We start from the raw sequence: 14,579 nt of genomic DNA, 5'->3' as shown, positions 1-14,579 counted from the left end.
ATATATTAACAATCTGAACCCACATCTGTCTTGGTCCAAAGCCTATCCTCTTCATGCTCCACAAATAAATGCTAAAACCAAGTGTTAGGGGAAAAGCTCTGGAATTATCAAAGATTGGTCAATGAAAATGTTGTATCTTTAATTCAGACACTTTTCTAATTGCTTCATAATAGTGGTGGTTTATTAAGTGTCTAACCATAGGTTTTCAATCACTGCATGCACTTACTAATGTGGAATAAGTAATAAATATGGCACTGAAAAAAGAAAATATAATTAGAAATAATGCCAATATTCCCAAAGACTTTTCTCAGACTCATTTGCTGCATATCTATTATGCAATCCATTCCAAAGACAGTCACTTTCTACATAAAATGGCTGAAAATTTCATGAGCAATATTTCAAAAATGAACAAATGACCAGGAATAATTGGAATTATTCCATTTTGAAAACATTTTACAAGGACCACCGATCTCCCCTATATTTCTGAACTATAAAGCAAAGAATCAATTTTATTTTAACAAACACCTTGGTGGTTTCTGTGAGGTGAGAGCAAGTGTTATGTTCTTGAGTATTCCTCTTTTTTTTTTTTTCAATTTTATAGGAATGAAACAACAGAAGTTACTAATGGAAAGAGATCCACAATGGAAAAAAAAAGAATTCTTAAAAAAAAATCTTAATAGAATTTCCATTCTTTTAGATTTACTTTCCACCCATCACTAAGATTGAATTAGTCTTTCTCTAGGGGAAGAGGTGTAAAGACCTATTACCACAGTCACTGCATTCTTGAAAGCCTATTAAAGAATAGGGTACTTTTCAGAATATTGGAAGGATAATTTGAACCTCATAAAGAAATAAAATATTTAAGCCATCTGCTATCTGCACACTATGTTTTAGCCTGTAATTGGCCATAACAAGGTTTATATATCTTATAACACAATCCAAATGTTTCCATTTTTACATCACTACTTGACTGAAAACAAGCCATCCTGACACAAATTCTTAAATACAGAATAAATACTGCATTGTTAATCTGTGCATCTTTGTGATAAAATTAGGATTTCAAGGCTTTAAATATATGTAAACAAGACAAGTCCTAAATAAAGCATCATTCGACAGGGAAAAGAATAAACCAGCATTATAACAGGACTGAAAGTTGGTTTTCCCCTAAAGCCAATTACTTCTCATACTTGGCTCAGAGTCCTCTCAAATTGACGTCTGAGCTTTTTAAAAAATGTATATAAAAATATATATTGTAGAAATTCCATCAACTCCACCAAATTCTACCAGCTGAAATATTTCTTTTAAAGTTGAATCCTAAGGCACAAGTGTAGAATTATCACTTCATTTTCTTTAAAACATTACTTAAGGAAAAAAAAAAAAAAAGATGGGCAGGAAGAGAGGAACAGCAGGAAGAAAGAGGGGAAAGTAGTTTAGGGAAGAGTATTTTTTTTATTAATTCATTAATTTATTTATTTTTGGCTGCATTAGATCTTCATTGCTGTGAGCGGGCTTTATCTAGTTGCGGCGAGCCAGGGCTACTCTTTGTTGCGGTGCATGGGCTTCTCACTGTGGTGGCTTCTCTTATTGCAGAGCACGTGCTCTAGGAGCGCAGGCTTCAGTAGTTGTGTCTCGCAGGCTCTAGAGCACAGGCTCAGTAGTTGTGGCACACGGGCTTAGCTGCTCCGCGGCATGTGGGATCTTCCCGAACCAGGGCTCAAACCCACATTCCCTGCACTGGCAGGCGGATTCTTAACCACTGTGCCACCAGGGAAGTCCAAGGGAAGAATATTTTATATGAGAAAAAAGATGAATGACAAAATAATAAGAAGAAACATCTGAAGAGGTTTAAAAAAACCTTTATGCATAATATCGTAATTCGAGTGCTGTCATATCATCAGATGAAATAAATACGGGGTAAATGATGGGCTAAATTATAATGTATTCTGGTTATACCATATTAAAGCACTGCAATGCTCTTTGTATGTAACACAGCAGTACTAGAACCTAGAGTCAAAAGAGGTGCTTACCTTCAAGGAATTAAGAACATCCATGATTAACATGTTTTTATTTATCATTTCACTAGGACTACATATTGAGTAGCAATAAGCCATTTTAAAGATAGGAAAACGAAAGTAAATGTAATTTTTTTAAATAGGGAAGGCAAATAGCACAGTGGTTACTTGTTTAAGCTCCACAGTTGGACACCCGAGGTTTGAAGTCCTAGTTCTAGCTTTTGACTAGATACGTGGCCAGGGGCAAGTTACTTAACCCTTCCAAGCCTTGTTTTCTCTTTTCTAAAATGGATTTAATCTGAGTACCTAAAGGATAGAGTGGTTTCAGCAATTAAGGGAGAGAATGCATACACCGGTACTTACTTACACGGTATCCGTAATATAATTAGTACTCAAAAGATGTTAGCCAGTAATATACTAACAACAACAAAAATAACCAGTGATAATAAAAAATTCAAAATCCAGGCTTCTTCACTCGAAGGATTTTGTTTTAGTCAGAACTGCTGCTTCCCTTGTAAGACATTTTCTTTTACAGAGTGAGATACAGGCAGTTCAGTGGAATAACAGCATACTATCTCTTACCATGAATGTACAATAGATAAAATAGCTCATTCTAAAAAATGCAAGATATTATTTTGTTTCATAAAACTCTCTGGAATAAAAATGTGACTACCATGTAACCATGCATTAAAATCTTCTTATAATTTTATATTAGGAAACTAACTGAAAGGCACAATGAGAACTCATAATTACTTTCAATTTCTCCATTGAGTCCCTGGAGAAGGTTTTACAAGCTGCATCAATTTCCTTTCCTATCACACCAAGAATGGATTCCTGTTCAGTCTCCAGACAAAGAAGTTGATCCTTGAGCTGCAATCTGGCCTCTTCCATCCTCCTTGAGTGCTCTTCTTCATTGTTTATATGTTTTTCCTAAGGCATTGATAAGAAATAAAAACAGAAGTTAATTATTAAGTGGAGACAAGAAACACATGTAGTATCTGTACAACCAACTCAAAGAAGCGTATTAGAAAACAGCTTTCAATTAATATTAGTAAAACACTAGAAAAGGCAAAATGTCAAATAAGACAGTGCTTCTTCATTTCAGGAGGAAAAAAAAGTGTTACTACTACCTTTACCTCATTAAAACAGTTTTTTAAAATGTCTATGTTTTCAAATGCAGTTACACTGCATAAATGCTTTGAGTCATGAAAATTTGATAGAAGATGGAGGTACTTTTCAAGTAAGCAAATATACTTAATGAAAAGGGGTTTCTAAAGAACCCTTTAAGACAGGGGTCCCCAACCCCCAGGCGGTTACCGGTCCGCGGCCTGTTAGAAACCGGGCCGCACAGCAGGAGGTGAGCGGCGGGCGAGTGAGCAAAGCTTCAAGTGCCGCTCCCCTTTGCTCACATTACCGCCGGAACCATTCCCCCTGCCTCACATCTTGCACGAAAACGGTCCCTGGTGCCAAAAAGGTTGGGGACCGCTGCTTTAAGAGATTACAAGGACTTAGGGGCCCCCTAGACAAAACAATTCTCAATCATTATGATTACACAATTTAATTCAAAATTTATTAGAGAAATTCAAGTGGTATTACACAAGGCTTGGAGAAAAATAACAGAATCACTAGAATTCTAAGTATAAACAGTGGACCAAAAAGTCATGATGGCTGGCTAGTTATGCCTTCAGTCATTACATAGTAGCCTAATCATCTTTACCTACCCTAGTAAATACAACACAAGCAGGAAGATGATATGGCCAACAAACCAGCTTGAATTTAAAATAACAAAGAATTTTTCAATGAAAAGTAATCATGAAAAGTGGAATGGCATTCGAGCAGAATAATCATACATGATATTTCCTTGCAATTCAACTTACTTTAAAAAATGAAAGAAACACCCTCTGCGCAAAAGAACAGAGTCCTTTCACAACCTGTCTTCAGCTGTTCTCTCCAGCCTCATCTCCCTCCTTTCCACTCTCTCATACTTTAACTACTTTCAGCTCTCAAATAGGTCTACATATGTCTCCTCCGCCCACATCTCATCTGAACAACTCACTCTGAAATTGCACTATTTCAAAATGGAACTGGCAGTCATGAGACAGCATTTACCTTCACGAGTACATCATCCCAATCTGGAGCTCAGCTTTGTAAACCTAGGAGCTGGATTTTCTTTTCTTTTTGGTACTCCAAGTTGAGTCATGTTTCAGCAGTAGAGTGCATTAAGCTCACAAGAGACAAATGTACACACTAGAATACCACTCAATTAACTACATTAGCTTACAGTGAGAACCATAACTGCCATATGGATCAGAATGTAGGTATTGTTGTTACATACCTACCCACGTATACATCTTATCCTTCAAAGTTTATCCTTCAAGACCCAGTCTCCTTTCTCTCCTGATCTCCCAATGCAGAATGTTTCCACAGTATATTATGTATCATGTAGTTTTTTTAAAAAATGTACTAAGCTATACGATAATTATTTGGTCTTGCACCTGTCTGCCTTAATAAACTGATAATTTCAGGAGACCACGAAACATGTTTATAGTCATCTTTAAACTCGTCCACTTTGCTAAATACGTGATTTAAACATTTTTTGCAGACAAATTCAATACTGTAAAGATCATTTCATCAACTACCATGCAGATCTATATACTCAAAGGCCACTGAAGTGTGCTATGTTTCCTCTATACAAACATAGGCCTCCAAACAAACATAGGCCTGCAGTATTCTCGCTGATGTAATATTAATAAAGAAAACACTCTATCAGGGGTTGCTGACATACTTAGGGGACAACTCTTCATATTCGAAATCCACACAATTCACGAGGATGTTCTAACTGATCTTTCTTTTCTCTCTTCGCTCACAGCCATCTTTCTTTTTCCACTGTCACTTTTCTGTGCTCTCTGTTACTTCCCTCATTAAAAAGAAGACAAAACTATTTCTACATTTTGATGTTCTTAAGAATGCTGAAATCACTTTAACAAAGACTGAAAATTTCATTATCCACTTCACTATCCTCTGTGAGACAGCATATCATGTCCAATCTCCCTTTGAAGTGAAACTCACAGAGCTATAAACTCACATAAACCTTAGAGAGCAGTGGGTTCAACTATCTGTTCTTTCAGGATCCCCTCCTTTGACATTTCTGACAGATCGTCATCCAACCCCTACCTACACGACCAACTCAAGTTTCAAGGAAAAGAGTAATTGACAAAGCCGCAAAATCCTTCCATTAGTCTAAGTGCTATACTCAAAAATTAAAGTAAATAAATGAATCCTCCACCCCTACTGAATCTTCTGATGTTTCAGGCAAAGGTCCAGGTTCTTTTATTTAACTCGGTTTCAGACACTGCATCATACTGGTCCTCCATCCTTTCTGCATGTCCTTCAAGACCCTAAATCTAAGAGTTAAATAAGCTCTTCCATTCTGTACCTAAGCAACTGTAATTTGATTTCTTCACTCATTCTACAAATTTTTACGGAAGGCCTACTATGGCAGTACACTCTTCTGGATGCTAGGGATAGAGTAAATGAGATAGATATGGCTTTTACTCTCACAGAGCCAACAAATTTCTCCTTGAAATTTCTGGCTTGAGAATATCAATTTAAACACTAATTATGGCACCCAAAGAATTAGCTGTTTCTCCCACTTTCATGTTTCAGAAATAGCTCTACCAATGGAGCAAGCACAGCTAACTCTATGGGAGGAAGTTAAACTGGCTGACATTAATTCAATCAACCATCTCATTGGGGGCATATAGATTAATAAAAGCAGATGATAATATTTAGGCACTATTATGGCTATTCCCTGGTCTTCTAGTGAAATCAGAGGGAGCAGTAATTCTACGGCAACATTAACAAAAAGCTACCATATTTCAAGAGAACCAGAAGTAAGACACGGTATTTCAGAGACTATTTAGAAACATGGAAGACACAGATAGTCCAACTTCAATGTTTCAGCGTAAATGGACACAGATGCCTGGGTCTTGGGAATATAAGGAGTTTCTTTGCAGCGGGTAGGGGGGTGGGGATAGCCTAAGCTGACTATGACGGTCTATATGATCCAAGAAAAGGGATATCAGTCCTAGACCATGACTGAGTTGGAGAAAGAACCTTAGAAAACAAACCCAACGCTTAATTTTATGAAATGAGGAAACCAAAGTTCAGACAAAGCAACTTGACTGAAGTCAAAGAGCCAATAACCCGTAAACTGAGTCCCAACTCCCTTACTAGTGCTCTCTACTGAAATGCTATAAAGGTTGAGTTCTTAAAACTGAAGTTTAGAAAGCCAATGTGAAAAACTCAAAAAAGTTGTCAGTAGGTGTTAGGGAAGGTAATAGTCTTGTTCAGGCTTCAGAGGCAACAACAGGCCTTTGACCAAACAAAGACCCTGAAGGGAGCTACGTGCCAAACTGCTGGACCACGTAGGTCAGCAGAAATGGCGCTAGCAAGCCTGAAAACCAACAGATAAGGAAGGGAGTAAGTCACGAAGCTTCCTGGGCCTTGGGAATCTGGCCAGTTCAGCGGACATTCCGAGACTTACGAAGAGAGAGCAAAGCATTTCTGATAATGGCCAGAGCTGCATATTTGCGCGTAAGCTGGTGATCATCAGCTGCGGCTTGGCGTTACGAGCAGGACTCCTTTGAGCAGTACTCTGAAGTCTCAGCCGTGGGGTGGACGCACTGCTCGGGACCTTCCAGCTGGGACTCCAGATCACTGTTCCAGGGATTTCCCAGCGCTGCTCGGGTCTGGATGTAGGGGCTTCCCCAATTTGGTGACGCATGTACATGTACCTCTCTATATACATATATTGGTTGTCCTCATACTGTAACTTACTAATATAATAAATTTCCTTATTTCTTGCTTATTAAAGTGTGGAGTGGTTATTTTACCAGTGAATCCTCTGAACCTGAAGCTGAAAGTAAGTCTTTGGGCAAAACAGTAGCTTATATGGGGGCTAACGTAGTCATAAAGTAGAAAGAATAACTCAAAACTATTTCTGAATAAGCCTTATCACTGCAAATGAAAATATATGACATACTGGCAAATTCAGAATAGACCACAAAAAAGGGGGAAAAAACCCATCAAGCATGCACAGTATCCTAAACCTTTAGGGGCTACTGCATCCTCTACACTGGAGATGTACCTGTGTACACATAAAATCTGCTCTAGATTTCAGTTCAAAAGTATACCTAATACCACACTAAACAAGGTACGGTTCCACAGTCAAGACAGCAGAGGTTTCATGAAGCTTCCACTTCAAGACAGGAAAGGCTTACATTGTTGACGTTTGTGTCTAAAGGAAACAAAAATCATACTACTTACAATGTCATCATACACACACACACACACACGCGCACACACACACACACACACACACAGCTTAATCAATGAACCTTTAATTCAAAGGATAAGAAGTGCTCCTCTAATTAGAACATTCACTCTCCCAAAGGCTATAAAGATTACAAGGAGACACAATCTTAATGAAAATAGAACAACTTCAGTAAAACTAGAGCATGTCCAAAATGTTATCTCCTTGGCCAAAGCTTATGAGATTCCTTCAGTGTCTTAAGTATTCCAGAAAACCCACTTTATTTCCAATACGGTTATTACATAAAATGAAAACAGTTCTTCACACACCTTAAGAGAAACATTATAGCAAATAAAGCACACTCACACCACTAAATAAATCATTAATTTACAAAGCTAATGTTTTTCCTTTACTGAAAACTAACTTGAATAAGTGTGCAATATTTCAGCCCCAAGGCCATCTATAATACATGAGCAGGGGGTGGGAGAGACAGAGAGAGAGTAAACAGTAAGAGAGAAATCAAAGTTAAGGGCTGAAGTTAAAACTAATGTAATGTAATTCAAAGTTACTGGAAGCATGGCTTATTGAAACTATAGTCCTGCACACATCACCTAAAAAGTTTTGAGGAAGAATATTTCTATAACTCAAGATAACTATCATGCCTAAGCCTTAAATCCAGGATACTAGCATTACAAGGCAAATTATGAAACTATCCTGAACAAAAATTGGATCTGTCTGGAAGCCATTTATCTGACTCTCTAAAGAAGGCTCACATTACTTCTGCCAACAGAGCTGACTCAGCTGCAAGGAAGCTAAGATACAACATGAAATGCCAACCAAGGCAGAAACTGCAGCATGACTAAAAGAGAAGGATCTACTATGGATATTACAGGAAATTTGAAAAGAGTTTAATCTGGAAAATTACTATACTGCAGTTCAAGCTGTCTGACAAAACAGCCAACAAATAAATAAATAATGCATTACTTGCTGTCAGATGTAACTACTTTTTTCAAACATTTCTTAAAAACAGAAGATCATACATGAGTATGGATTTCTTAAAATTATGGCTATATATTAAACACTTAGATGGGTATCAAAAAATTAAAACCACAATATTTACAAAAATATTGTAAAACCACAATAAAGCAACAACAATTCTAAAATCAATAGTTAAGATCAATTTGAAAGAGTCCCCATGAGTTCAGCCTCCGTATATCCTTTGCCTTCTGTGAACCCAACACTACTCTGGAATAAAGAGGACAAGGGAAGGTCATAAACTGAATATTTTACTTGTTATGGAAGTCCAATAACATGCACTTACTTCATCACTCACGTGATTATTATAGCAATGGCAGGTAACCTCAGTTCTTAGCAATACTAGGTGTTCCTTCTCTATGTTCCTGTGGCACTTTGTATGAGCTTCTGCTGTAGCACTTACTATTCTGTGTCTTTTATGTCTGTCACCTCAACAGACTGTGAGTTCCTCTAGGGCAAAGATCTTATTCCTCTTCATTTAAATACCTCAGCACCCCTCGTGCAATGATGGTGGAAATGTAAACTGGTGTAGCCACTATGGAAAACAGTATAGAGGTTCCTCAAAAAATTAAGAATAGAACTACCATATGATCCAACTATCCCACTTCTAGGTATTCATCCGAAGAAAACAAAAACACTAATTAGAAAAGATACATGCACCCTTATGTTCGTTGTAGCATTATGTACAATAGCCATGATGTGGAAACAACCTACATGCCCATAAACAGATAAATGATAAAGAAGATGTGGTGTGTGTGTGTGTGCGCACAGACACAAAATGAAATACTTCTCATAGACAAAAAAAGATGAAATCTTGCCATTTGCAATAACGTAGATGGAACTTGAAGGTATTATGCTAAGTGAAACAAGTCAGAAAAAGACAAATACCGTATGATTTCACTCATATGTGGAATATAAAAAACAAACAAAATAAGTGAACAAGCAAAAACAAACATATAGATACAGGGAGCAAAGTAACAGTTACCAGAGGGAGAAGACTGGTGGGGAGGGTAAAATGGGTAAAGGGTAATCAACTGTATGGCAACAGATGGAAACTAACTTTTTGGTGGTGAGCACACTGCAGTGTATATAAAAGTAGAGAGTTGTACACATGAAATTTATATAATGTTGTAAACCAATGTTAGCTCAATAAAAAGTAAATTTAAAAAAAGAGAAAAAAATCACAGCATCTAATAGTGTCTCACATAGCAGTCAATCGATAAATCTTTCTGAAACATAAATATCCTTTAATGTTCCATTCATTCCATTAGTGTTTCTTTTTTTTTTTAGTGTATTCTCTATGTGCCAGGCGTAGTCCCTAACTACACAACAATGAAGAAGAAGAAAAAAAAAACAGAATCTCTAAACTCAATAACTTCTTGTGTTTCAGTAAGTTTGTTTTTGTAATACATTAATTAGTCAAATCATTGAGGGCAAGCATCTTGTAAGTAGCAGGTTATTATAACCATCAAAGTAAGCTTATGTCAGAAAAGTAAAGGCTCTGTCAGTGGTAAGTAAATCAGAATAAATTTTGAGGATAGAGGTAATAAGATTTGCTGATGAGTTACGTATAGGTCTATGTGTGAGAGAATAAGAGAGTTCTTTACATGTATTTAGAAAGCAAAAGAACATTGTAATTCCTACTAGAAGATTAAAATCAAAATGCTACTATTTTTTGAGTTAGATATACACTTCCTTCTCCTCTGTAAGTATATACTTTATACTATTTCCTTCAAAGGAGGGAAGAAATTATGATTAATAGTATATAAGAGTAAGAACTAAGAGCATTAGTAAAACAGTAGAGTTAAATGAAAAAAGTAATGGCATAATTAGAAAACAGGATAGATGATTTGATGCATGTTAAAACTTGAGTGTGGAAGACTTTGCAATCTATAACCTGGTCTTAGGCAGGCTTAGGAAAGTTATCCATAAAACAGAAGTCAAAAAATGGAAATTCAAATTTAAACTTCTAACCCCATTTAAGGAAATTATTCTTGCCTCAGGCTTTTTAGTATCTTTTTCTAGGAGAATATTGAGCAATACAAAGATCACTGGCAGCACAATCAAAAAGGTGTTAGGATATGTATTGGATACATTCCTAGAAATTAATATTCACAGTTGGAAACAAAAATGCCTCTAAAGGGTATTTTATGCATTCATTAACTTTTAGGACCATTTTGTAATTATGATGTATTTCTCTTAAGTCAATGCCTGGAAACAGAAATAACATTCGTTATTTAAAATCAGCCACTTTTGATGCATTTCTGTTTCTGAAACAAAATACAGACAAGGAAACAAACAACTAGAGTTTCAAATTATGCATTTGGAACGAACATTGTTTAATTTTCAAAAGAAAAAAAGTGCATCATTCATTTCCAGAGAAATGTTTATAAGCTTACTGTGTCTTTGGAAACCATCAGAATTTCTTCCTCTCCTCTATTTTTTTCTTTAAAGGATGCTTAAGCATGTATTTATTCTTATGAAATAATATGGGAAAAAAAGTTTAAAAACAGATCTCCAAATAACATAACTCGTGTAAACAATAAGCACCGTCTAGTTATTGGTTTTGCATTAACTGAAAGAACATTGCTTGTTCAAGATTAAATGATAAAATGGACTGAGTCAATTGGTGCTTTAAATGGTGATAAAAGAAACACAATGTAAACGAACCAGGACATTCATCTTATGTTCCCTTTTAGGGTCTACCAATGCAAGCTAGGTCTGCTCAACATCCAGCAGAGCACTGACACAGATGCAATAGAGATCTTTCATGTGGCCTCTTCCCCTTGGCTTTACACACCACAAGCAACTGTAGGTACTATTATTTAGCCTAACTCCTACACCCACAGGATGGGTATCACTCACAGTTTCACAAGGAAATGAAATCAAACTAGTAATAGAGGATTTTAAAGGCAAGTGCCCAAAAGGACTTCTTTCTTCTCAAGCCCTTATAGTTATCAACCACTCAGCTAAAGATTAAATGCCTTGAAATCAAGTCCAAATCAGGGGTCATAAAGACACAAACTTGGACTTCACTCCTTAAATTCACTTAAAATCAACCTCTGTGAGTGTACATAGTTGGTGAAGAGGTCACTGCCAATGGAAATGGCTTCTCCACGCCTGTGTTCCAGTCTGGAAAGTAGACCAAATGTCCTTCTATACACCTTTATATCTTGACCCTCCCTCCGCTGCAGCTGTATGTATAACTGGGCTCCCCCGGCACTGCACAATCACTCCATCTTTGCATTCTAAACTTGTTTCTTAACACCTGGCAGAGTGATTCATACATGGTAAACACTGGTGTTTCTGTCAATTCTCTGTGAAAGTAAGGACTACTGTGGCTTTAATGACTATCAGGAATTCAATTAAAAGCACTTTATAAATGGCAAATGCAAAATTTATAATGTTACCTTCAATTTGACAATTTTATTATTATTTTTATTGTTGTTGTTTTTAAATGAGAGAAATCTGACAGGAACTTACTCATAGTATCTTAGTGTTTATTTAACGTATCTGGTTTAAGTTTGCTATAGCTTTACTCTACTCACACTATTTAAAATAGACGAAGCACCAAAGAAAGAGCACAGTCTGCCTAAAAATGGCGTAAAGTGTAACCATTAAGTAAATGCTAGAAGTCAACAGCTCATTTGCTTCAATTTCTTTCTCGTACTTGGGAAAAAAAATGGAAATGAGAGAATTCTGCCTGCTACTATCTTAGTAAAATATGTGAAACTGTGGTTTTTGCAAAGTAGTGAATACTTTATAGAAGAGACATCTGACAATCATATATATTTTTCCACATCATGAGAAAGAAACAGCAATCCTAAACAGATGGTCAAATTAGAAACAAAACACAAATTTCAACAACACTGATTCATTTTTTCCAGTCACAGATATCTTTTATGTGGAAATATCAGGTTTTAATTAGACTTTTCTAACAAAATCATTGATGACTTCTATTCCAAAATTTGTGTCAGGCTAAAAAACATAAGAGAGGATATGGTAATGTGTTGAATATAATAACCCTAAATTTAAATTCAACACTAAAATTTCATTGAAAAGACACAAATGTGAGTCACTTTACTGGCAGTAAATAAAGGGAAAAATACAAGGAATTTATGCTCATATCCTGTTTTCCACCACAAGCTATGCAATGTTCGGCAAGTCACTATACTACACCCTCGCCCTCAGTTTCCACCATCTGTAAAAAACGGGCATCATAATTACACTTGCAAATGTGAATTATAATTACCATTTCTTAAAGATCCACATTTTGTATAAGAAAATTATTTCCTAAGTGTTTTCAGCCAACATAGCCATAGCTTTAAATATGTTGCTAGGTGTCACTTCACAAATGATTTCAATAAAGGATTTCATGAGAAGGAACAAAAGTACATTTCTACAAATCCTAATCAATTCAACACTTAGGTTCCCGTGAACTGCAACTGCCTTAGATGTCTCAAAATTTGTCTCCTAATTGTTTCACTGCAGCTTTCACATTTCCCAAAAGAACTAATAATAGAAAATAAAGGCAAAAAAAAAGAGAAAGAAAGTCTTCTAAAATAACTTAAGTATAACTATGGAAAAAAACAAGTATTCACTGAGTTAGCTAAGCATCTCAGAGAGCCTACATAACCTATGCACTGATCAGAAATGGTTCTTACAGAAACCCTTTTGATTAGAAAATCCTTTAATCCATTAGGCCCTATTTATCAAGTTCACTCTATTGCTTAAATAGTAGGAATCTTTGGGATATGTCATGGGGTTTTTTTCATTGAAAACATATTTTTGTCCTGTTTTCTTGTTTTTATTTCCCCCAATCCGGCCAAATATACACACTAAGACTTCTGGGAAGATGGCGGAAGAGTAAGACGCGGAGATCACCTTCCTCCCCACAGATACACCAGAAATACATCTACACGTGGAACAACTCCTACAGAACACCTACTGAACGCTGGCAGAAGACCTCACACCTCCCAAAAGGCAAGAAACCCCCCACGTACCTGGGCAGGGAAAAAGAAAAAAGAATAAACAGAGACAAAAGGATAGGGACGGGACCTGCAAGAGTGGGAGGGAGCTGTGAAGGAGGAAAAGTTTCCACACACTAGGAAGCCCCTTCGTGGGCGGAGACTCTGGGTGGCGGAGGGGAAAAGCTTCAGGGCCGCGAAGGAGAGCACAGCAACAGGGGTGCGGGGGGCAAAGCGTAGAGATTCCCGCACAGAGGATCGGTGCCGACCTGCACTCACCAGCCCGAGAGGTTTGTCTGCTCCCCTGCCCGGGCGGGCGGGGCTGATATATGAGGCTCAGGCTTCGGTCAGAGCGCAGGGAGAGGACTGGGGTGATTAGTGCAGGTGATTAGTGCACTACGGCTGGCCGGGAGGGAGTCTGGGGAAAAGGCTGGACCTGCCTAAGAGGCAAGAGACTTTTTCTTCCCTCTTTGTCTCCTGGTGCCCGAGAAGAGGGGATTAAGAGCGCTGCTTAAAGGAGCTCCAGAGACGGGCGCGAGCCGCGGCTAAAAGCGGGACCCCAGAGACGGGCATAAGACGCTAAGGCTGTTGCTGCCGCCACCAAGAAGCCGATGTGCGAGCACAGGTCACTATCCACAACCCCCTTCCGGGGAGCCTGTGCAGCCCGCCACTGCCAGGGTCCCGTGATCCAGGGACAACTCCCCCGGGAGAACCCACGGCACGCCTCAGGCTGGTGCAATGTCATGCCGGCCTCTGCTGCCGCAGGCAAACCCCGCACTCCATGCCCTTCCCTCCCCCAAGCCTGAGTGAGCCAGAGCCCCCGAATCAGCGGCTCCTTTAACCCCGTCCTGTCTGAGCGAAGAACAGACGCCCTCCAGTGACCTACACGCAGAGGCAGGGCCAAATCCAAAGCTGAGACCCTGGGAGCTGTGAGAACAAAGAAGAGAAAGGGAAATATCTCCCAGCAGCCTCAGAAGCAGCAGATTAAAGCTCCACAATCAACTTGATGTACCCTGCATCTGTGGAATACATGAATAGACAACGAGTCATCCCAAATTGAGGAGGTGGACTTTGAGAGCAAGATTTATGATTTTTTCCCCTTTTCCTCTTTTTGTGAGTGTGTATGTGTATGCTTCTGTGCGAGATTTTGTCTGTATAGCTCTGCTTCCACCATTTGTCCCAGGGTTCTATCCGTCCGTTTTTTTTCTTTTTTCTTTTTTCTCTTAATAATTATTTTTTATTTTAATAACT

The 14,579-nt window shown here is 37.9% G+C and overlaps 1 protein-coding gene across 3 annotated transcripts in view; it reads right to left on the bottom strand.

Annotated features, from left to right (window-relative positions):
• Positions 1-14,579, bottom strand: part of CEP128 (centrosomal protein 128) — a 437,869-nt gene that overhangs the window by 251,032 nt on the left and 172,258 nt on the right. For all 3 annotated transcript variants that reach the window (XM_067728864.1, XM_067728857.1, XM_067728871.1), the window contains one exon: positions 2,766-2,942. In XM_067728864.1, coding sequence (XP_067584965.1) covers positions 2,766-2,942 — 177 coding nt within the window. The remainder of the gene's footprint in view (positions 1-2,765; positions 2,943-14,579) is intronic.

Source organism: Pseudorca crassidens, chromosome 1 (genome assembly GCF_039906515.1).
Source record: "Pseudorca crassidens isolate mPseCra1 chromosome 1, mPseCra1.hap1, whole genome shotgun sequence".
NCBI lineage: Eukaryota > Metazoa > Chordata > Mammalia > Artiodactyla > Delphinidae > Pseudorca > Pseudorca crassidens.
Note: the sequence above shows the minus strand (reverse complement) of the source record. Positions and strands in the feature narration are given on the sequence as shown.